Raw genomic sequence first — 25,758 nt, forward strand, 5'->3', positions numbered from 1 at the left:
CGAAGATAATATAAATGATGAGATCCAAAGTTTATCAATTTTACCTTTGCAGAAGTGCAGAATTGTAATAGAAATTTTACATTCAAAATTTGCAAACAAGTCTACAGTGGTCGGACCGCCTTACAAGCTCACATATTGACTCACACCACTGCCTTCAACTATAGCTGTGACTATGAGAACTGCGGTAAGGCGTATAGAAGTATAAAGCAATTATCTGTGCACAAGCGTGCCCATGATATCGAACGGCAATTGATATGCGAAATATTCGGCTATATTACAAATGTTGGATGCAATTTTATTGTTAACCAGCGCCGGCATACTGGCGAAAAACCTCATAAGATTCTACATTCAAAATACAAGAGATATAGGTATGTGTCAAATTTGTGGCAAAACTTACGCACAAGCAGCAGGTTTATGTGCCCATAAACGAATTCATCAATAAGGGCGATCAAGGTATCTCCATTCCCATGGCACCCGGTTCAACGTTACCGGAATGACTCGGGTTTTTCCCCGACCAAGAGCTGCCGCCCCAGTAAACTAGCCCTGTCTAGTAAACAGTATATCACCCCACCCCTTACGTCACAGGAGCAACTCCTCGCAGCAACCTTGCTCCAAATACTTCTCCTCAGGGCTGGAGTTGAATCCAACCTTGGGCCAGAAATATTCTATTGCTGCGTCTGCCATAAACGGCTCCACCCGAACTCCACCTCGGTTAGGTGCAACAAGTGCAACTGGTGGAGCCATCTTAAGACCTGTTCAGGCCTTAAGACACATAGGGAGTGCACCACACGGTATGTGGCCTCGTGTTGCTCCCGACAGCAGGCGTCTAATGCCTCGACGGCTACTACCCCCCTGATAGGCCGGCACTACCAACCGCCACCACAACCAGTACCTCTACGGTAAGGAGCCTATCGGGGCAACACCACTCCCTTGACATAACCCATCCCCTTTCCTCCTGCTCCAACCCCAGTGCGGGGACAAACCAGCAGCTCCTGGTCCCCCGTAATACCTCGGAATCTGGCATCAGTCAAGTGCAATTCTTGCTGTAGAGCCCTGCACCCGCAACCGCCACCCATGGCGCGGCCGCCCGCCATCATCAGGAGGCAACAGCAACAGCGGATTGCACAGCAGGCCTATCGTAGGCAACCCCATGCGTCCCTCATCCTCCGAGCTAGAACGACATCACCCAGAAGCTTTAAGCTTCTTCAATTTAACTGTAACGGACTCACGAGCAAGGTCGGCGAGATAGTTGACTTCATGAGCCGGCACAGTATCAAGATAGCTGCGCTCCAGGAAACCAAGCTGCACGCTAGGTCCTCTCTGATCACCAGGGATGGTTATAACGAGCACAGACATGATCGCGAGCGAGACAATGGTGGTGGCCTAGCGTTTATAGTCCACACCACAGTGCAGTATCGTCTCATTGACGAAGGACCTATGCTATCGCTTGCATCAGACCACTTGCCCATTATCGTCTCGATTGAGAGACCTGCCGACTTTGTTTCAGCGAACCACCGGCCCTACTTTAACTTTAAAAAAGCTAATTGGGCCGGCTTCACGGAATTTACTGAGGACACCTTCGCCGCTCTTCCCATCCCCACAGATGTGCGCGCAGGCGAACGCGCATTCCGCAAGGTGCTCACAGCTGCTGCGGCTCGCTTCATCCCAGCTGGAAGTTTTAAGGACATCCGTCCTCATTTCCCAGCCGAAGCAGCCAGCTTGGCAAACGAGCATGACCACCTATGCCAGGCCGATCCAGGGATCATCGCATAAGGGATCTCAATTTGGAGATCCGGCAACTGGTAGACCAACACAAGCGGTCTAAATGGTTTGAGCACCTGAAGACCTGTAACCTTACCTCTGGGGAACCTCATGAGGTTCATGGGGCCATCAACAAATCGAAAACATCCAAAGCCATTAGCCCTGACGGACTAAACGCGCTGATGCTAAGGCACCTGGGACCTTTGGGAGTAGGATTCCTCACAAGGGTCTTCAATCTGTCCCTGACCACTCTCATCATCCCTGTCAAGTAGAAAGCAGGGCGAGTGGTCCCACTACCGAGACCTGGGAAACCCGCCAACCAAGGGGAATCTTATCGTCCGATAACTCTCCTTTCCCCAGTAGTGAAGACACTTGAAGCCCTCCTACTCCCACTCTTCACGAAACACCTGGCCCCAGCCCCACATCAGCACGGCTTCCGACGAGTGCATAGCACCACCACCGCACTCACCGCCATAAACGCCCAAATAAACCGCGGGCTTAACCAAAACCGCCCCTGCGAGAGGACTGTCCTAGTAGCGTTGGACCTGAAGAAGGCTTTCGACACAGTCTGTCATTCCACGCTACTAGATGATATTTATCAGTCGACACTCTCCCAGGGCTGAAGAGGTGGTCCGCAAACTATCTGAGCGGTCGTCACTCGTCAGTGACTTTTCAGGATCAAACATCAAAGCAAAGGAAGATAAAGCAAGGTGTACTGCAGGGTGGTGTCCTTTCTCCCTTGCTGTTCAACTTCTATATCTCGAAGCTCCCCCAACCACCAGCGGGAGTTTCCCTGGTCTCATACGCTGACGACTGTACGATAATGGCGTCGGGCAATGACATCGATGGCCTGTGTTCCAAAGTGAACAACTACCTCACCGACCTTTCTCGCTTTTTCACTGCGAGGAATCTACAACTTTCCCCCACTAAATCCACGGCAACCCTCTTCACCACCTGGACAAAGGAGATCAAACTGTCCCTTAAGGTAAAAGTCGATGACACACCAATACCGACAGTAAACAACCCCAAAATTTTGGGTGTAACCTTTGACAGTTTGCTCTCCTTCTCAGCGTACACAACCGCAATTGCCACTAAAGTCCAAAACCGCTACAAGGTCCTCGAATCGCTTGCCGGCAGCACTTGGGGCAAAGACAAAGAACTGTTGCTATCGACATTTAAAGCAATTGTTCGGCCGGTTCTAAACTATGCAACGCCTGTCTGGTCGCCTGGAACCAGTGACACGCATTGGACAAAGCTTCAGACATGCCAAAATACCACAAATGCTCCAAGTAATGGAGCATAACAAACTGCTCAGCAAGCAGTTCCTGCTGGGATGTTACCGCAGGTTTCACCCCTGCAGACACCTGCTTGAGCCTGAGCCGCCTCCCAGGCACGTCAGGAGACATCTCTTAGACTACGCTGATGAAATCAAGGACAAAACTGACCGCAATCTACTGGACCTGACAGTATTTAGACAGTCAATAAACGACATTCACCGGGAGACCGTCACCACCTTCTTAAACTCCCGTCCTGTGAATGCCGTAATCGGAGTCCAACCACCACCTACAGCAGATGAAGAGCTCCAGCTTCCTCGTGAGACTCGTGTAACACTGGCACAATTACCTGCTGGATATGGTAGCAGGTTAAACTCCTACCTATCCAGAATCGACCCCGACATACCAAACATATGTCCGGCATGTGAAGGCACCTCGCACGACACTAACCACCTTTTCACATGCCCCCTAAAACCGACTCATCTAACACCCCTCTCCCTCTGGACCCATCCCATCGAAACAGCATGTTTCCTGGGCCTACCCCTAGATGAGCTAGACAAAGACGACAGGTGATATACCCGACACTGGCGGGGCTACTATTACTGTTAACAAACAAACAATCAAGGTATCTCCGACGTTTTTCTAAACCTCATGTCTCGGCAGATGTTAACTTATTATCAGTTCTTTATTATTTAGTAATAAAATGTAGGTACAACAGTTTTCGAAGAGTTACTGCTGGTAGTTTTTTCGTTCATGATAAGGCATATTTCCTGAATTTCCTAAACACTTTAGTAATTCATTCGGACATTTAAACATTTTTTTATTTTATTTTTTTATTTTTTTGAAGCAATGCTGTTGAACGGAGAAAGTAGTAAATTCAAAGCCAAATAGCTTTTTAACGTTAAGTGGTGAGATTTACTCCAAATAAGTATGGCACTGTGGATATTTTAGTAAGCTATCATACATTACGAAAAAGTTGTATTATTCCTAGGTATGTATGCCTGTGGTTACGCTTAAAAAAATAGCTTGCATTTGTCTTATGGCCTCTGGTGTCGATACAGCACGCTTGACTGCGCTTTGTATGTGTTAGTGCAGTCGGGTGGCGTCGTGTCACACATACTTGTTGTCGGTAAAAATCAAAAATTTTAGATATTAGCGTCAAGCACCCGACACGCAAGTTAGTGTAACAGAAAACACACTACTGTACCGATTACATCATCCAATGTATGATACGGAATCAGTAGTTTACATAAAAATATTCCTAATCAGTAGTTTACATAAAAATATTCCTATTCAGTAGTTTACATAAAAATATTCCTATTCAGCAAATAGTAAACAAAATAAACATTATCAGCAAATAGTATATTTCTATTATCAGCAAACAATTAACAAAAGAAACCAGAGCCTATAAATAGACGATTAAGCATAGAAATAAGTCAGTCTTATAATATACTGAAGCATGTGTACTTCAGTTTATAATTGACATAAGTACATATTGATACAAATAAACTATATCTTTTTATTTAAACATCAAAAGTACTTATTTAATTGGGGGCTCAACCGGGATTAATAAGTGAATAAAAGGAACTCCTAAAAAATCAAATTCCACACGTCCTGAAAAAGAGGACAAGGAGAACCAAAAATAAAACTGGACCTCTTCCGCAAAAAGCGATTACAAGTGTTTGACCAAAGCAGAGGAATCATAATGGAAGCAAGGTTAGTAACCTTGGAACAAGGCTATGCCACTGTAGAAGCAAAATTAGCCCAGCTGCAGCAAGCGCAAGTACCTAATATCGAAGAATTCCAACCGATAATTCCCAGGATAAACAATGCAAATGAAATAAATTTGAGACTATTCGAACGGCTACCAGTGTTCAACGGAGACACATCCAAATACAGGACATGGAGGGCAACCATTATATCAGCAATGAGTCCCATAGAAGCCTTTCGTGATACCAAACCATATTACGATGCATTATTTATAATACGTCACACGAAGATCGAAGGAGAACCAGCAACTCTTCTACAGAATCATGGCACAGTATTTCACTTACAAGCAATACTCAATCGCCTAGATTACAGCTACGCCGATACTAGAAGCTATAACGCCCTTATAGAGGAAATGAAAAGACAAATACAAGGAAGACAGACACTATCCGAATTCCATAGCAAGATCTGTCAAATCTTTAATTTAGCAATGACTAAATGCGAAATTGATTACCCAGGGAATACTCACTCTCTACAGCAAGTCACAAAAGAAATGGCCATAGATTGCTTCCGCAATGGCATAAATGATGAATTTACTCAACACACATTATATGCAGCAAAACCAAGAGATTTAGAAAGTGCATACGGAGATTCTTTATAAAAGGCAGAACAATCCGATACGACGAGAAGCATATAACTACCCCAAACACCCACAAAACGAAAGGAGGTATAACCAGGAGTTCAACCTATTCCCCATAAGGAAAGACCAAACCCGACACCAATGGACGTGGATACATCAATAGGAAGATTCCGGCAACCCACGAATAATCAGCATCAACAACAGCAATCGTATCAACAGAATCCCTTCAGAAACAACTATGAACGACAAAGAGCAGGATACGCACCTTTCAATCCCAATAGAGGAGAACCATTTAAACGAAACCACCAACCAACGTCATCCAGATATAATATAGCACCGCAGAAGCTACAAAGGATCAACCAAATAACGGATAATAATAGTGATCAGTCATTAAAGGTAAATATAGATGAAAGTGAATTTGAAAATAGAGCTACTTTTTTAGACGAGTAAATAATCTGCCGTGTCTTCAGATTATTTTGCATGATAATAAAAAACTATTGGTTTTAATAGACACAGGTTCGACATTAAATTATATTAGGAAAAATATTCCAAATGGAAAGACCTTCCCAGTTAAACAATTTGTTAGTAGAACTCTGAATGGTTCAAACACAATAAACTCAGCCAAGAAGATAAGAATGCTAGGACAAGAATTAGTATTTTTTGAAATCGAAGAATTAAAAGAATTCGATATGATATTAGGAGAACAATCCTTGAGAGAAATGAAAGCTAAGATAGATCTGTTCGAATATAAAATGATGTATGTCAGGAGAACAGAACAGAAGAAAAAAGAAATGGATGTCAGTCAAGTAAATTTCACAATAGATGAGAGCAAATATAAAAAAGAGGTTGAAGAAATTATGAGAATTAATGAGGAAACAAATCCTATTTTACCATTTACGACAACAATTGAAGCAACGATCCGCACTAAAACTGAAGAGCCAATATGGACGAAACAGTACCCTTACCCCTTTTCAGACAATAATTTTATAAATAAAGAAATAAACAAAATGCTAGAGAATAATATAATTAAACCCAGTAAAAGTCCCTATAACTCACCCGTATGGACAGTACCAAAGAAAGGAACTGACGAGTTAGGAAACCCTAAGAGAAGAATGGTCATAGACTTCCAGAAATTGAATAGCGAAACCATTACCGATAGATATCCCATACCTGATGTCAACATGACAATACAGAATTTGGGGAAAGCAACTGTTTTTACAACCCTAGATTTGGAAGCAGGTTTCCATCAGATAAAAATCAAGGAGTCAGACACCGAAAAGACAGCCTTTAGCATAAACGGAGCAAAATATGAATTCTTAAGGCTGCCGTTTGGACTAAAGAACGCACCTTCAATATTTCAAAGATGCGTAGATGACATATTAAGGAATTACATAGGAAAATTCGTGCATGTATATATAGACGATGTGTTAATATATTCATCCTCACACGATGAACATATGGAACACATAAGAATTGTTGTAAATGCACTGCGTCAAGCAAATATGAAGATTTCATATGAAAAATCTCATTTTTTCAAAAACAGCACTGAATATTTAGGACATATTATTAAACATAACAGAATAACCGTAGACCCACAAAAAATTGAGACCATAAAAAATTACCCTGTGCCTATGAATCTGAAAGAATTAAGATCATTTTTAGGACTAGCAGGATATTATAGAAAGTTCATCAAAGACCACGCCAAGATTACCAAACCCCTAACATTGTTTTTACGAGGAGAAAACGGTCTCGTAAAGAAAAATCAAAGTGAAAAAATGCAAATAAAATTAGATGAGGAAGCCATAAAAGCGATGAATATATTAAAAAAGGAATTACAAGCACAAGTCGAACTCTTTCAACCCGATTTCAATAAACCCTTTGATTTAACTACGGACGCAAGTAATTTTGCCATAGGAGCTGTGTTATCCCAAGGTAGAAATCCCATTTGTTTTATATCCAGAACACTAAGCGAGACGGAACAAAAATATAGCACAAACGAAAAAGAGTTATTAGCCATAATTTGGGCACTACAAAAGTTCAGGAACTATTTATATGGACGATCAGACCTTACAATCTACACGGATCATCAGTCCTTAACCTACTCTATTTCAGAAAAGAACCCTAATAATAAACTAAAAAGGTGGAAAAACCAAATAGAAGAATACGGTGCCAAACTAGTATACAAACCAGGTTCTCAAAACATCGTTGCAGATGCACTAAGTCGGCAACAAATTAATCAATTAACCGACTCAGAATCGCAGCACTCTCAACTCAGCTCACCCACTGAAACCATAAGAAGGGTAGGCACTAGCTTAAACCATTTTAAAAATCAAATTATTATCCAAACTAACAATGGATTAGTAAGAATAGAAAGTAAAAATATATTCGGGAAATTTAGACACACCATATACTTCACCACTATAGAACAATTGATAAGTGATATTAAAGGCGTACTACACCCAAACAATATTAACGCCATAATCACTACCGAAGAAATTCTATATCAAATAAAAACCACACTAGTACAAACTTTCCCAACCACTACTTTTGTAATAGCAAATGCATTAGTCAGAGACATCAGAGAACGTTAAATATAGAGAATTCTCACGAGCTACGAATGGTGTGAATTGTCAAAAATGAAGTGAAACGGCGAACACTGTTTCACCTCGCTAAACTCGAAGGCGGGGAAGTTCTTAACAGAGCTGATTACAGTGAATTACGTACAAGTACATTGGCTCTGCTCAGTTTTTGGTTTCTGTATGAAATCAAATTGACGAATGCCGACGGCATTTTGCAAGGCATTTGCTTGTGCATTTTTATGTTCCCTTGGTAAACGAAAATTTATTCAATTTGTATTTTCAAACAAAGGTGATGAAGAAAAATGATTGAAGAAATTATTATATGCGCCAACATTTCAAATCAAAGTAACTTTATATTTTGATTTAATTTACCTCTCACATTTTGGTATGTGCGTTTTAGTAAATTTAAAACTAAACAAATTTGATGAAAATTTTTACTAATTTTTTGAGTCGAAATTAATTCATAGCATACAAGTGTTTTGGTATATCGACATATGTATTTACATTTGAACATGCATTTATTTGTTCCTTTGGCAAACCAAATCTTTTTCAATTTACATTTTATTACAGGGAATAATAATATATGCACATACATTTGTATGTATGCATTTTCTAGATAGTATAAAACTTTAAAATAAATAAAGGAAACAAAGACACGTATTTGCATATATGGGACAACTAAATTCAATTGCATCTTTATTAAATATGTATATGTTGCACGCATATGTGTGCACTGAAGCAACATGACCTACCTCACGAGCATCGCCTTATATTTCATGTAAATAACCTAATGATCAAATTCCTGCCTCACAAAAGCTAAAACAAATTTCTTTTGAATATTCATGTACATATTTGTATGTGCGTATGTACACTTGGTGCCCATATCCCTTCAAACAAATCAAAAAATTCTGTATACAAAACGCTTCATTACCAGGCACACAGAAAGATGGCATATGCAAATATAAATATCGAATTCAAGCAAAACAATGCTTATTAATATACACACACAGGGCATTCGCTTTATTCCTCAAAATGCGTATGTCGTTCAAAGCTAAAATTCTATGCCTAGCGACTACAAGAACAAAATGCAGTCATAGACGCAGGCGTAGCGGCCATCATTCTAGTTGCCATAGCGCTGAACAGTCGCGGCGGCGCCGAACAGTTTCAACTATTGTTCTGTGCAACAAAAACTCATCTTCAAAAAATTCATTGATAAATTCGAGCTCATAGTTCTAAGAGCAAGAATTTTCATTCATAAAACGAGCCGCCCATATGCCAATTTTCTCGACAATTCGAAAATAGTCAATATTGGAATATTTCGCGTAGAATTATTTGCCAATATTTGATAAATCTTCAATTTTTGTCAAGTCGAGTGCCCGCGGCATCGTACATATGTATGCAAAAATATATGTATGTAAATATGTCGTTCTAAATGCTCGACAGCCGCAGCTGCTGTGCGTCAAGTGCGCGCATGAGCATACAGTAAGTTGCAGAAGAAAACAAGTAGCTTAAAAAAAAGGTCTGATTCGGACATTTTAATACTAAGATAAAATTTGGAAACAATTATTTTATGTTAACTGATAGTAGGCAAATAGTTAATTAGTAGATTACTTTACGTATGTAGTTTTTCAATTGATAAAAAGTGCACAAAACATATGCATATATCTGCAGTTAGAAACTTACTCTGAAATCAGAGCATTTGAAGATGCCTGTAACATTTCAAGCTTACTGTACATACAATGCTGTGCCAATGAATGTGCGCTGCGCCATGAGTGCGCGCTGGATTTCTTGAGAAGTCTACCGTTTTATTTTGAGCTGTCGCTAGTGAGCACACATACACACAGCATATACATATGCGCAAATGTATATAAATTCACAAATTTACATTTGCATATGCCATCTTCCTGTGCGCCTAGTAATGAAGCGTTTTCTATAGAGGATTTTGATTCAGTTGGAAGGGATTCAACAAAGTTTTACAGACACCAGACAGACAGACATAACATATGTATATAATTTGGATGATTTGGAGAAATTCAAATATATATGTAGGTCATATTAAAAAGCTACCTAACATTCTTTGCTTCTAATAACCAACAAATTCTTATCGACTGCTGCTAAATTTACATAATTCAGCCCCTCACTGTTAATTTTTGTTGAAAAATCTGTCTATGGTGAATTGTCTTCGCGAGACGAGTACCCCTCGAAAATGAACACTTTCCAGTCATTAAGACTTCTCTATTCATTAACGTTCTCTGTGAGATAGTTGAACAAATACATAGAAGAGCACATAGAAATTATAGAAATAATATAAAAGAACTCTCTGAGAGCTATTACTGGCCTAACATGAAAGATATGGCAAAGAAGGCAGCACAAATATGTGAGATATGTAAAAAATGTAAATACGACAGACGACCGAATAAATTACTTTACGGAAAAACACCAATACCAAATGAAGTAGGTACACATTTGCACATGGATACATTTTTTATGGACAACCAAACATATATAACTACAGTAGACAGATACTCAAAATTCTGCTATATAAGAAAAATACCAGATAGGAAAAACTCATACATATATTTGAATGAAATATTATCACAAATATTCCCATACGCAACGAACCTAACAACCGATAACGACCCCACATACGTTAATGTAATAGCAAAATCCCTATACGATCGACTACATATACAGCACACAGCAGTGCCACCACAACATTCGACAACGAACGGTCAAGTAGAGCGGACACACAGCACAATAGTGGAACTAACTAACTTACTAGTAAAGGAAACCAAAGGTAAGCACGAAGAGGTGATATTCGAAGCAGTACGACAGTACAATAAAACCATTCACTCGGTCACAGGACATAAACCCGAGGACGTGTTTTTCAACAGAGGAGGATACGACTATAAAGTCATCGGAAATAGAATTCGTTATAATCAAGAAAGAGATATCACCCAACAGAAGGCACCGAACAAACAAATTACTTACAAGAAAGGAGATATTATTTACGTTAAGAGAAGCCGAAGAAATAAAAAACACGATAGATTCATAAAAAAAATAATTGAACAGGATAACGGTAAAACAGTCACAACAACTGATAATAGAATAATACACAAAGATAACATCCGTACGAACTAGAAATGAATCTCATAATAATAATAATCTTGATGTGCATAAACAGAATTAGTTCAGACACAAATATTACAAACCTTAAAGGAAAAGATTACATATTAATAGAAACGAATCCAGCTTTTATATTTGATAGCTATGATTATTTATATCATATTACAAATTTAACTAGAATATTAACACCATACCAAAATGTATTAAACTCAAAATATAATTTAGATTCAAATCCTGAAGTGAAAATATTACACCAAAAAATTGAAATATTAATAAAACAGATAAATCCAGTTAATAGATTTAGAAGAGGATTAAACGCATTAGGGACAATATTAAAATGGATAACGGGCACACCAGACCACGATGATGAAGTAGAGATACAGACAAGAATTAATCAATTAATTGAGGGACACAATAAACAAAAAATAATAAATAGTAATTTCGAAAAAATTTTAAAGACATTAAACCCCAAAGATTTCTCTGAAAAATTAATACTCACAGAAGTCTACAATGAACTAAATACTCTCCTAACTACAATTAATTTAGCAAAAAATAACAACTTCCTGTCAACTTCATTAGACTTAGAAGAAATCACAGAAATCATTGCGAAAGAAAAAACAAATGTTTTAACCATAAATATTTTAGAATACGCAGAAATTAAAATTGTTAAATTCGAACAAAACTTTATAACAGTTTACAAATACCCAAAAATCAAAGAAAAATGTGAACAATTCTACATCCACTCATTAGCTTCAAAAAAAGGAAAATTAATTATGGATAAAAATATTGCTTTATGCAAAGGAAATCAATACGTAAGAATCAATAAATGTAAAGATTTTATAGATCAAACTATATGTAAGCAGAATAAAAGGGACGAATGTACAATACAAATATTAGAGAAAAATAATGCTCAATGTAAAATGATAAAAGAAAAAAATCCACCCTTTATTAATTATGGTAACGGAAACATTATTATTAGCGGATTAAATATATTAAACAACGAGATTTTAGATGGAGATTTTTTAATTTATTTCAAACCCAATATAACATTAAATAATGAAGAATATATAAACATTAAGGAAACTATGGTAAAAATACTCCATAAAAAGCATAAAGAAAATCTAGATATATTAGAATACTTAGAATCTCAATCAGAATACAAATTCAATAATCTAGACGAAATATCATCCATATTTGTACCAATTGAACAAAATCCAATTAAGGCTACATTTATAACTATATTAATTATAACCCTATTAATCACAATAACCAAACTATTATTAGAATTTAGAGTAAGGAGAAGGAATATACTTTATCAAAGAGCACTAATACAATGTCAAAAAGACCATGAAGAAAGAAAACAAAAATTACAAGAGTCCAAATTGTAAATGAGGACATTTAATTTTAAGAGGGAGGAGAGTTAGTGTAACAGAAAACACACTACTGTACCGATTACATCATCCAATGTATGATACGGAATCAGTAGTTTACATAAAAATATTCCTAATCAGTAGTTTACATAAAAATATTCCTATTCAGTAGTTTACATAAAAATATTCCTATTCAGCAAATAGTAAACAAAATAAACATTATCAGCAAATAGTATATTTCTATTATCAGCAAACAATTAACAAAAGAAACCAGAGCCTATAAATAGACGATTAAGCATAGAAATAAGTCAGTCTTATAATATACTGAAGCATGTGTACTTCAGTTTATAATTGACATAAGTACATATTGATACAAATAAACTATATCTTTTTATTTAAACATCAAAAGTACTTATTTAATTCGCACACATATAAAGTTCTTGTCAAACAATGCTTGACCGTAACCAGAGGCCATTACTCTGCAATTTCTAGGCGCTTTCAAATGTGTGTGTGTATGAGGTGAGGTATGCCAACAAAAATTTTAAATAATGAATTGGAAGAAGTAAAAACTTGCCTATTACAAAATTTGGTTACAGTAAAAACTAAAAATTGGGTTAATTTACTTATTGAATTTACATCTTATATATAAAATAAAGTCAACTTTTTGTGTGTGTTCGCTAACCGGCCGTGTTTTTGCACCGAATTAAACCAAACTTACGCACATTGTTAAGTAGGTATTGAAGATGGTTTACGTATGGTTTGGATGCCTATTGGTGGATAGGGCTCGAGATATAGGTCAAAACGTGGACCCGGGTAACCTTCGGATGTGTATGTACAATATGGGTATCAAATGGAAGCTGTTGGTGAATGCTTTAGTACAGAGTATTTTTCATGCCGCTCCGTGACTAGGGTCTCGAGATAGAGACCAAAACGTGGAGTCTAGAATGTGTTTGTACAATATGGATATCAAATGGAAGCTGTTGGTGAATGCTTTAGTTCAGAGTATTTTTCATGCCGTTCCGTGACTAGGGTCTCGATATAGAGACCAAAACGTGGAACCTAGAATGTGTTTGTACAATATGGATATCAAATTGAAGCTGTTGGTGAATGCTTTAGTACAAAGTATTTTTCATGCCGCTCCGTGACTGGGGTCTCGAGATATAGGTCAAAATGTGGACCCGGGTAACATTTGGTTGTGTATGTACAATATGGGCATCAAATGAAAGCTGTCGATAAGTGCTTTAATACGGGGTAATTTTTATACCTATTGATGACTAGGGTCTCGAAATATATGCCAAATCGTGGACCCGCCGTGTCTTTGCGCCGAATTAAACCAAACTTACACACATTTTTAACACTTGATGATCATGAAAAAAGAATATTTTTTTTTTAATTTCAAATCAACGCAAATGAAAAACTAAGAAACAATCGTCAAAAACAAAAAAGAAATTTATTATTTTTTCAATTAACAATCGCTCACGTGCTTATATTTTTCTTATACATTTAGGAATTTTTACATGGTAAATTGGAATTAATTAATGTAAGTTTTCATCAAATTTAGTGGATTTATTTTTTCGGTTCATATGCGATAAACTACGTTGCACCATGAGTGAATCAAATGATAAAAAAAAATAAAAAAACAAAAAATATAATCCACAAAATTTCAGAATACCATAATTACAATAATGTTTATTACAGTTTATGTTTTATATGTTTATCTTAGTCGCTCGACAAATAATAATAGGCGCATGAGAAATGCTCGGAATAACGCGACATCAGAAGAACGTCAAGAAGAAAATGAAGCAAATCGGCAACGAATGGCACGGTCCAGATCAAATCGACCAAGAGACATCAATTTGAACAAAGCTGCTATGTAACGGAACTAGACTTGTAGTCAAACGATTGATGAATAATGTTATCGAAGCAAATATTTTAATTGCAAATTCAAGAATGAAGACGTTCTAATACCGAGAACTCCAATGATTCCACCTGAATTGCCATTTGAATTCAAGCGTTTGCAACTGCCCATTCGTTTAGCATTTGCAATAACTATCAATAAATCACAAGGGCAAACTTTAGAAATATGCGGGATGAATTTAGAAGAACCGGTATTCACCCATGGTCAACTATACGTTGGCTGTTCACGTGTTGGGAAGCCAACAGCATTATATATTTACTCAAAAACAAATAGAAAAACAAAAAATATTGTTTATGCCAAAGCGCTTGAATAAAGAATAAAGAAATAAATAATATGAAAACCATATCTTTTCTGTTCTAAACCATATCTATTCTATTTTAGTGTGCCCAGCGAAGCGGGCGGGGTTTACTAGTATAATATAAATGACTCGGTGCTTCACCTAAGCGCTTTATTTTAATTCCCCCGGATCTCCCATTCACCGAATATCGCGTTATAGGAATCCAATGGCCACCCATTGCAGACGCAGAGTACAAGTTGGCTTATGTCTAGTCGGCCCTGACATACATATGTCTGACATGTGAAGGTACCCCGCACATCATTCACAGATACTTTCGGTCTACTTATCTAGCAACACTCTTCCCATGGACCCACATCGTCGAAACAGATTAACCATGAGGATCGATGACTTTATTAAGCTTTCTACCAGTTTACAATCACTAATGATTACAATTAAATACAATGGAAAATATACGGTGGCATCTCTTCAAAGTTATTTTTTGTACGTACTATACCTGTTTTTAATTCGTAATATAAATATCGTTTAAATTGAATGTGCAATTAAGTACAACGGTTTGACAGCTGAAGCGGAAATGTTCATCGAGGAGGTACAAATTTAATTTATTACCTATTAGTGTAACACAAAGGGCCAACATTTTCTTTACAGATAGAAATCTACAATATACTTGCCTGTGCGCATGTGAAGTTGCAATTTAAACAAAACCACAGTGCAGTTTATATTGTTCAAGGCGGGAACAATTGTCCAATTCGATGTGCGGTTAGCACTGCACTTAAATTTATTTGTAGCGGGCAATATGCAAGTATTGAATCACTAGCTCACTTCAAAAATCTTCACGAAGGGTATGCTCGAGTAATTCTACTCTTTCCGAAAGGAGTTGCTGACGAAACAATTTCAGTGAGTGCAGAAACAAGGGCCAATAATGATTTCGAAAGTGATAGCGACAGTGATGCGCCGTGCACATCAGAGCAGGCGCTACTTCGAGAACAACGACGAAAGCATAATCAAAAGACAAAAAAAGCGAAGGAAGAAAGACATCAACAAGTATTCCATAGAGTTGACGCATTGCGTGACTTCCGCTATAGTCCAGAGATGATCGAATATTCCATTGATGATGGTGTGAAGCAAAAGTGCAGCATATATGCATTCCAGGGAAAATTTCGCACAAATATTGACTACATATTGCAACAAACTCAGGTATCTCGAAAAGCATTCACCGGTAACTGGTTGCAGTTTTTTACTACAAAATTGAATGGTTGCATGAATCGAGAGTGAGTATAAGACTATAAATGGAATGTGAAGTATTTTCTCTCGTTTAATTAATTTCGTCTTGTCAAAGGAAGGAAATAGCGAAATTATTTGGACAGTTTGTACAACTATTTTTAAAAAATTACTACAAGGAATATGATCTACTTTCCAAATTGACAACCTGTTGCATTATTGGACAGACAGCTTTAGACGTTATATTGGCGACGGATGCCTTAAAGATTTTCAGTGATGTACGCATTACATTTGAGTTTATTACTTGCATGGAGTACACAGTATGGTTTTTAATCCCATACAAAGGACGTTATGTATCTGTGCAAGAAGTGGTAAATATTACATACTGACTATTTTTTAAATATAACATTTTAAACTTATATCCCATCCCAGAGTCTGGAAAACTTTAAATTCGAAAATATCTCCACATGCATAAAACTAAAACATAGCGAAAATCAAAGCAGAGAGTATGTATGGTCAGATGCCCAAAATGCAGTCCAGGACCTATTATTTATTGCTTTCCAACTGGTGATATGTTTTCACCACAAAAGGGGTATTGTGTACTTGCAAGATGAATTAAATACGGTAAGTGAGGTCGGTGTTATTTTTAGTATGATTCATTTGTACTAAATATTTTATGTCGTAGATAAAGGAATATCAAACTATGCAACTAGTAATTGCGGCTTATTTGCAAAATGATGGCACCGACAGAAACGTAAAAAATATTCGTTTATTTAGAATACATATAAAAATACATTTTTTATTATTTTTAATTTAGTTTTTGCCCTCCAAAAATTATTTACAACGAATCCTAGAGGCCTGCAATAAAATGAAAATTACTGCAATCATTGACTACCCAGGTGGCTTACCAGTAACACCGATAAGTGGAAATTTAATAAAATGTTTCAAGGACGAGTACAGTGGCGAATGGGAATTAAAAGTGGAAGATAACTGTAATTCTTGTCAGGCTGCCGAAGTGATCAGTGTGCTGGAAGAAGGCCTAAAAACTGATTAGCAGCGATAAATAACCAAATCGTCAGAATAGCAAAGCAGGCGACATTTTGTATTTGTTGGTTAGTTATAATAATGCAATACATGAGTAAAATATTTTTAAATTAATATTTCCCCAATCCTGATTTTATTTTAATCATCCCTTAATAGATACGAACTGAACTGTTGATAAATAAGTTATATAACTAATATATATATATATATGTATACATTCATATGAATGTCAACCAAGTTGTAAATAAAGTAAATTTAATTTGAAAATTTTTCAACCATACGCTGAGTTGAAAAGTTTGCACAAAATATGCTCGATACGATAGTAGGTGTGATCCAATGTTTAATGATCGTCTTATTTTTGGCCATTAGCTTGGCAGCACTGTATTTGTAATTTGTACCACTGATAATTGGATGTATGCATAAATATGAAGTTATATGAAACAAGTTAGAGAAGTTTTTATTTCAAAGATAAATTACGTGTTGAATGAGGTTTCTTGGAAAAAATGTTACTGCTACGCTATTAAGAAAAAACCATCACGGTATTAGTTCTTTAATGACGATGATTTTTATTTGAAATATCGTTGCCCTGAAACGTGTCTTTAAAGTTTTATCTTCAATGCTGTCATGTTGTGTAGAATATATTCACATAGTATTATTTCGACAATTGAGTTAAAATCTGTATTTTCCTTGAAATTAAGTATGGTTTCAATCTTTTGTTTTAAGTACGACAGTATTTTCGACAACAAATGTTGTAGAAGAATGTAGAAAATTATGTTTTTTCTTCCTTGTACTATCAAACACACAAGTTTTCTATCAGTGCTGCCCTCAGAGGTAAAATTGATTCTTGAAGTGAAATGATCGTGATACTGAGCTGGAGAACCTAATAAAATTTGAAAAATATATCTATGAGGGATCTTCATACCGAGCACGTTGATAAGGTAATGTCATGGGAATGTTTTTTTTTTTTTTTTTTTTTTTTTTTTTTTTGGCCCAGCATGTGAAGGCACCCCGCACGACACTAACCACCTTTTCACATGCCCCAACAAACCCACTCATCTAACACCCCTCTCCCTCTGGACCCAACCCGTCGAAACAGCCAGTTTCCTGGGCCTACCGTTAGATGAGCTACACGAAGACGACCGGTAACTTACATAACACTGACAGGGCAAAGATACTGCTACAACAACAAAAACAACATAAGCTAATTGGCAGTTTTACGCATATTTCGTTTTTGTAAATCCAACGAAAGCGCCTAACGCCTCGGTGGCAAACTGAATTTCTGATCGCCAGTTGGCAAAATAGCAATCAGCTGATTGGCAATTAGTATTTGATGGCCAGCTGCGAAGTTTAACTTTAAAATATCATACAGTGAAGAACGAAAGTAAATAATTTTGAAGTAAAAAATGAAATAGATTGAAGAAAAGAAGTGAAGAATAAAAGTAAGTAATTTTGTAGCCAAAAATTAAAAAAAATTGAATAGAAAATATGTACTGTTAGGTGAATTTTGTAGAGTTAATTGAGATCTTACAAAGTAACTTGGTTCGGACTGCTTTTTATTAACTGTTTAATAATTTTTACTTTCTCGCTATATTTCGACATTTTTAGTTTTTCTGGTTTAAATTATAATTGCATATAATAAAATTGCTATAATTCAAAGCATTATCAAACTAACTGAAAGAAGTCAAAAAGGTCGCTCACGGCAACCACATTTGCCACACAATCAATAAACTGCCAAAGTAATGAAATTGATTTGAGTACCCCTAAAGAATATCACAAATATTATACAATATGAAGAAATTGCATGCACATACATATTTGTGCATAAGCGAGCTTATCATGAAAAAGCACACTGAAACTCGATTTGTTTGACGATAGGTACAGAGAACGTTAAATACGTTCTCTGGTAGGTACGACCTGTATAAACTTGGCCGCACTGAAAAACATTTGTTGTCATTCGGGCAAATAAACAAAATTTGCTTATTAACAGCAAAGCTATTTTTTGTTTTTTTTTTTGTGAAAAATGTTGCGAAACTGCACACTGCCTTCAAGTTATGAGCAAGCTCGAACTAGCATAAGATGTGGAGAAATAATTTGTTACGACAATGTAAATTTCACTATAATTTGTGTGCTATGCAAAATGAAGCTTTTTGAGTTTGAGGATTTTATGCTGCATTATCAGAACGTACATTTACGGGGAAATGCACATGATAGTGATAGCGACATTGATGCGGTTGTCGATGGTGAACTGGAAGCATGCATAAAGGATGAAGAATTTGAAAATGTGGAATACTTGGCTGAATTGAACGAATGCGGCGTAAGCCCAGAATCCGAACCCCATCCGGTACGTATTTTGGAAGATGCAGGAGTAATAGAGAGGAAAGATATGCCATCCAAATCATCAATCGCAGAAGCAGCTGATAATGGTAATACCATTGAATATGGTAATGCTGCCGATGTTGAGGCTATTTCTAACCGTGATGAATTCGATGACGAAGAAGATGTAGATTGGGACGCGAGTAATGGAGACAATGAGAACCATATTTTAAAAAAGGTAAATAAACGTTCAATTGAATGCTAAGTGCCTTCTTAAATCATAAATTATTTTAGCCTAGAAAGCCAAAAGAGTACACGTGCGCACATTGCCAAAAAAGTTATACCACCGAACGTATATTGAAGCTTCATATAAATATGAAACACCTCCGGCCGAAGGACTTTAAATGTGCGCAATGCGATGCCGAGTTTACAGAACAACGTTCTTTGGATTCTCATATGCGGAAAGAACACATAGGCTTCTCGTGTACACTATGTGAACGTGTCTATAAAAATTCGCGCTCGTTGCGCGTACACCTGCAATCACACAAAGGTTTAAAAGAATTTATTTGCAAGTATGAGAATTGTGGGAAAGCATTTGTTACTTCGACACGTCTTAAAGTACACCAAAAAATTCATACAGACGAGAGAAATTACATATGCGAAGTATGCGGTTATCGGACGCGACAAAAGGATGCATTGGTTGTACACAAGAGAACGCACACGGGGGAAAGACCTTTTGAGTGCACTATTTGTGGACGTCGATTTATCTCAGCCTCACTACTTAACGAACACAAACCCATGCATTCTACAGAGCGTCCGCATAAGTGCGATGTATGTGGAGCAGCATTTTCACGCAGCAAAGCACTATATCATCACAAACACTTGCACTTAGGTATTAAAAAGTTTGTATGTAAACTATGCGGTAGAGCTTATGCCCAAATGGCGGGATTGGCAGGTCATATGCGTCAGCATAAGGCGGAAGAGCAGAGTTTTCTAAGTTAATTGTAATTGATAATGGACGAAAATAAAAAAAAAAAATCAGTTTACAATAAGTATGTATTTGTGATTGACTAGATTTATTTAGTTAAGTTTTTTTTTTTAGTTTATAATACAGTAACAAATAATTATTTAATAATAATAATTTAATACTCATAACTTCACTGTTTACATTTAATATTCATAACATCATTGGTTACAACAATAAATAGTAGCTATATATATAACATAGTAACTGCAATTATGCCCATACACGTATAGTGTAATCCCAACTGCCAGTAGACAATGCTGTACCATCTGGTGATACCTGCACACAAGATACCTTATTTTCATGACCGTATAACAGACAAATGCGCTCCGACTTTAGCGTATCCCAGAGATTAACTGTATAATCATTATAGCCGGCGAATAACAGACGTCCACTCACAGAGAAGTCTACAGAATTAACACCAAATATGATGCTCTCCTTTGCGAATACAGCTACTTCTCGGTCGGCACGCATATCAAATAAACGACAACTGCTATCATCTGACCCTGTTGCTATTGCGTCACCACTAGGATGAAACTTAACGGTATTAACGTCTGACTGATGACCTTCAAACGATTGAACAACATGGCCTGAGCGCATATCCCAAATGAATGCCATTCGATCACAACTGCCAGATACAAACGTATTTCCGGTTTCGTTTGGCGCCAAATCAATAGCCATTACATCACCTGAATGACCATGAAAGCTTTGCAATAACTGACCGCTTTCTACATCCCATAATGCACAGGTTGAATCTCCGCTGCCAGTAAGGATTTGCTGATCGGAATTCGGATATATGCAGCAAGACATGTAGCTAGTATGCGTGCCAACTGTTCGTTTTTTAGCAGCCATTTCATCGTCAGAAGTAATAGGATACACTGTAACCTTATTATCCAAGCCACCACATGCAACAAAATTGCCCGAAGGTGAATATGCACAAGCCATTATCCATGTAGTGGGCATGGTGATAAAATGTTCCTTATTGGTTGTGAAGGCGTCCCAGATAATTAGGCGCCCATCCTGCGATGATGAAATTATGTGACGCTTGTCTGGACTCCAGTCGGTACATAAAACTTTTGCCTGATGGCCTTTAAGAACTTTACGAGGCTTTATATTTACAAACGCAATTTGCTCGAGTCGCTCTGCTACTGTCCATAAATTAATATCGTTTAACTTTGCACGTTCCTCCTCCAGTTTAATTTTCAAATTTTCCGCTTCTTTTAACAAAGTCGCCATCTTTTCACTGGCATTAGCCGTTACAGTACAATCTGCCATGGTTTTCTGAACAATTCAGTGTTAATAGATGTTCTAGTGGTTAAAGGTATTTTAATATAAATTCGCGAGAATTTTCAGCAAACCATCTGTATACACACAATATTGAATACACAAAAATCAATATTTGTTTACAAATCGACTGGGTCAGATGGTTACTAGTTAACCCGGCAGCACTGGCGAAAAGCTGTAAAGAAGAAGGTAATTAACAAGGTTACAGCCCGGCTGTCAAAATTAGTGAAAAATAGTAGATGTGGCTGAGCTTTCCTTTTCTACCACGATATATTTGCTTATAATGTCTAAATGCGTGGACCGAATTTAAAAATTATAACACGCAAATGTAGTCACTATATCAGCCTTTTGATTTATATTACTTTTTATAAATTAAAATTAAGAATTAATAGCAATATTTAACGTTAAAAATGCACCTTTTTTGCATAAGCTTGAAAAAATGCCCTATTACAGACGCTTATTTCACTTAAATACAAACACAGAAAAGTAATGAATTCACATATAAACACTCTTTATTAATTGAAGATTTGATTTAAAGTTATTTTCACTAAATAATACTACAAATTCTATTAGAATTTTATTATTACAAATGTTCTTCTAAACGTTTGTAATGCCGTGCAGAATAAATGTGAGGAGCGAACTGTCAAACGAACGATGAGAGAGAGAAGAACAAAGCGAAATGAGAAAAACCCAGTCAACCTAAAGGGAATAACTCTTATATTATTATTTTTATTATTTATAGGGGCGCTTTTTTGATTTCAAATATACATATACATATATAACAAAAACAAATATTTTTACAAATACTGAAAGTGAAAGATGTAAGTGGACCTGTTTTGGTCACAACATTAATATTCCGAGGGCGGAGCGGAGACAAATCGCTATAAGTTAACTAATTACTCATTCAGTAACGCACCAAATGGCCGCATTACACGACATCAACTTTAATTTCACTGTTTTTTTGACATTTTGAGTAAAATATTTTGCTAAATATTATTAATTATTTCAATAAGCACAAATTTGGTGACGAAAATAAACTTTGCCAGATACTGTCTGGTGTTGCCACTTGCTGCACTCTTCTTTAGTACATTTATAATGTACTTAGACCAGTGCTGCTCAAAATTTTTTTATATACGGGCAAATCAGAATACAAACTCATTTACTATGAATTATTTGTTTGCCTTTCCATATGAAACAGCCCCGGCCTAGACATTCGATATTGTTTTTAGTTCATATAATTTAAGTCTCTGATTCTACGAATGGGGCACAATAAATCTTTTAGGACGGATATTATCATAACAATAATAATTTAAGACGGGTAATTGTTTTACTGTGTATTTTAGTATTAACGTCGCAATATTTTTTAATTTTATTTTGATGTATTTGTTTTATTGTATTTTGGCATCCGGAGCGTAAATTGGATAACTACCAAAAAGGACTTTCATATTCAATCTGCATATTCGAGTTGCTAAAAGCAGTAACTGAAAATGATGTTTAAAGGAATATTGTTAAGTTTTAATATAAAACCAATCGGTAACCTGAGTCTTTAAATAAAACAATTAGGCCTGGCATCATCGCTATGCTTGGAGTTTGGAACTTGGCAGCACAGAAGTGTATTTCTGACATTTACCATTAAAACAAGTAAGTTTTTGTTGTCGTGGATTTAACCATTTACTTACAGTTTTTCATTTATTAGGTATTTAAAATAATAAGATTTGTAAAACTAAATCAGGAAAATGTTAAAACTTTTGCCGCCGGATACGAGCAAATTTCATAACTTTAAATGTGGTGAGATTTACTGCCTCAGTTCGAATAGCTACAATGTGGCGTGCTGTTTGTGCGGCATAAATGTAGAATTCGAACGATTCCCACAACATTTCCAAAATGAACACTTGACGCCCAAACCCGAAAAAGTTGAAAAGAGTACGCCGAATGCAGAAGAAACCATAAAAGTTGACGTAGATCCTATAAAGAGCGAAGATGAGGATGTTAGTGATAACGGGGGCGATTCCGTTGGCTTTGATGGACCAGATTCAGATCACGATGAAGCTGTAGTTGATGAAAAACCATTTGACTTCGTTGACTTGCAGAATTTAGATGTGAACGTTGTTGAGCCGGAGAAGAAGTCTAAGCACAAAAAAGAAGCAGATAATGACGATGCTAGTGACACAAAGTCAACGGATGACAAAAGAGATGCACATGATGAAGACTGGCGTCCAGAGGATTCTTCCGACGACGAAGTAAGTCCACATAATAAATTGCATATGCATATAAAGTCTGATATATTTCTGAAAAAACAACTTTCAAAAGAGTATTATAATGGAATTACTTCTAAACCCATGATTCAATTATTAAAGGTTTGCTCACTAGTGGCATTCGATTTTTGACACTCCCTTAGAAAAGGTTGTATTTAAGAAGGTGCATAAAGTGGAAAATTAAATCCTTTTTAGTAAAAATGGTAGCGAAAAAGTATTTTGTTACTTAAATGGAAACCAACTGTGAACGGTTTAAAAAATAAATTTTAATTAATATTTATCATTGAATCATGTTCTAAGCCTATCTAAAGAAAGTGGTTTTGATTTTTCAATATTAATTAACTTAAATTTTTGGAAATGCATATTTACTTTCATATTAATTCTTTTATATCAGAAGCCGAAAGCTCAAGATGACATTGATTCTCTTCCGTACCCATGTCCGGACTGTATGAGATCATATAAAACCAAACGCAGCATGCTAACGCACCACCGACAAACACATAATCCAACAAAAAGAAAGCCTAAGGAGCCCAATTTGAAATTCAAATGTGAGGAATGTGGTGAATTATTTAGAGCTGAAAGGAATTTGCGTGCGCACAAATGGAAACATACTGGTATTGTGTGCGACATTTGTGGCAAGAAATTCTCTCAAACTGGTAACCTGCAACGACATAAAATACGACACACCGGCATAAAGGCGCACAAGTGTCAGGAATGTGGCAACGACTTCTTCACAGATAAAGAATTAAAAGCACATATGTTGCGCCATACAGGCGAAAGACCAGTAGTTTGTGAGATATGCGGAAGACGTTGTCGCGATCACGGGGTATACAAAGCACACATGCGTCGACACACCGGTGAAAGACCTGCAAAATGCGATGTTTGTGGCAAAGCTTTTTACAGTTTCCACGATCTAAATGTGCATGCGGTAACACATAGCACTGAACGACCATTTGCATGCGACATGTGCGGTTCAACGTTTCAAAGAAAGAAGTCTCTTCGCGTGCATAAAAAATTACATTCTAAAGATCGTAAACACGAATGTAAAGTGTGCGGCAAAACGTTTGCACAATCGGGAGGCTTGAATGCGCATATGCGGACCCACGATGCAGCATTGAGTCGGAGTATTGTGGGCACTAGCAGCGCAATTCCTGCACCTGTAGTTACAGATGGTGTTGGCACTAGTACCAGCATGGGTCTTGCAGGTGCTATTGGGGTAGGTCTTGGGACAGATGTCAATCCAGTTAACTCTATTGGAGAGACACTATTGGGTGTTACTGGTGTGCTGAGTGGGACCGGTTCAACAATGGATTCTGTCACTAATTAGATTTATTGAGGATTCGCTAGAATATCACTGTATGTATGTACACATGTATGTGTTTGTATATGTTTTGGTATAATTTCAATTAAAATTTTTATGCTAGCATAAGTTCATCACAATGTGCGAGTACAGCTTACTATTAAGGGCACTATTAAAATAAAATAAGTATTCAGACATACTTATGACTATTTCTTTTATGATTTGCATTATAAAATCTTCAATCCCTTGTTTTCGTAATATACATATAAATACATATGTTTTGAGAAGCCTTAAATTATTCTAAATATCATTCGTGTCGTCTAGACCGAAAATATGGTACGAAGTTAAACCGATTTTCTATAAAATAACATGAATCAGGCAACAGACTTAATCGTGGTACATTTAAAAAAATGAAATTAAAAAAAAAAAAATCGAAGACAGCTGAAGTGCCTAATTCCAGTGGATAAAAGGTAGAAAATCTGTGAAAACGAAGCATAATATTTAATATGGGTGTACATTTTCCTTCGTCCCATGCATCTCTTATATGCCAAACTATCACTGTCTTTACGCCATGAGTATCTACATGCATATATGGATATTCCGAAAACCGGCATCACCGAAATCTAATTTTTCAAGCTGCTCTGAAA

The 25,758-nt window shown here is 36.7% G+C and overlaps 3 protein-coding genes across 3 annotated transcripts; 2 read left to right on the forward strand and 1 right to left on the reverse strand.

The window, feature by feature from the left end:
* Positions 1-15,178: 15,178 nt before the first annotated feature.
* LOC129239602 (protein ORD) lies at positions 15,179-17,050 on the forward strand. Its single transcript, XM_054875223.1, has 6 exons — positions 15,179-15,259; positions 15,319-15,941; positions 16,010-16,262; positions 16,324-16,515; positions 16,577-16,645; positions 16,709-17,050. The coding sequence occupies exons 1-6, from the start codon at positions 15,245-15,247 to the stop codon at positions 16,943-16,945; spliced, it is 1,389 nt and encodes a 462-aa protein (XP_054731198.1). The 5' UTR covers positions 15,179-15,244; the 3' UTR covers positions 16,946-17,050.
* A 1,855-nt stretch (positions 17,051-18,905) lies between these two features.
* LOC129238418 (zinc finger protein 569) lies at positions 18,906-25,454 on the forward strand. The gene is made up of 5 exons (XM_054873442.1): positions 18,906-19,486; positions 19,543-20,245; positions 21,121-21,310; positions 23,289-23,796; positions 24,206-25,454. Exons 1-5 carry the CDS (start codon positions 18,956-18,958, stop codon positions 25,136-25,138), a joined length of 2,865 nt encoding a protein of 954 aa, XP_054729417.1. The 5' UTR covers positions 18,906-18,955; the 3' UTR covers positions 25,139-25,454.
* LOC129239604 (guanine nucleotide-binding protein subunit beta-5) lies at positions 20,306-22,620 on the reverse strand. The gene is made up of 2 exons (XM_054875226.1): positions 22,473-22,620; positions 20,306-21,731 (listed from the first exon to the last, which is right to left on the reverse strand). Exon 2 carries the CDS (start codon positions 21,545-21,547, stop codon positions 20,486-20,488), a length of 1,062 nt encoding a protein of 353 aa, XP_054731201.1. The 5' UTR covers positions 21,548-21,731; positions 22,473-22,620; the 3' UTR covers positions 20,306-20,485.
* Positions 25,455-25,758: the final 304 nt, after the last annotated feature.

This window comes from Anastrepha obliqua, chromosome 2, assembly GCF_027943255.1.
Source record: "Anastrepha obliqua isolate idAnaObli1 chromosome 2, idAnaObli1_1.0, whole genome shotgun sequence".
NCBI classification, from domain to species: domain Eukaryota; kingdom Metazoa; phylum Arthropoda; class Insecta; order Diptera; family Tephritidae; genus Anastrepha; species Anastrepha obliqua.

Coding starts and splice junctions, on each gene's coding strand:
- LOC129238418 (XM_054873442.1), top strand. CDS start 18,956: ATGTTGCGAAACTGCACACTGCCTTCAAGTTATGAGCAAGCTCGAACT. Junction 20,246..21,120: donor GGAAGAGCAGAGTTTTCTAA/GTTAATTGTAAT, acceptor GTTTTTTAGCAG/CCATTTCATCGTCAGAAGTA. Junction 23,797..24,205: donor AGGATTCTTCCGACGACGAA/GTAAGTCCACAT, acceptor CTTTTATATCAG/AAGCCGAAAGCTCAAGATGA.
- LOC129239604 (XM_054875226.1), bottom strand. CDS start 21,547: ATGGCAGATTGTACTGTAACGGCTAATGCCAGTGAAAAGATGGCGACT.
- LOC129239602 (XM_054875223.1), top strand. Junction 15,942..16,009: donor AATGGTTGCATGAATCGAGA/GTGAGTATAAGA, acceptor GTCTTGTCAAAG/GAAGGAAATAGCGAAATTAT. Junction 16,516..16,576: donor TGCAAGATGAATTAAATACG/GTAAGTGAGGTC, acceptor TTTATGTCGTAG/ATAAAGGAATATCAAACTAT.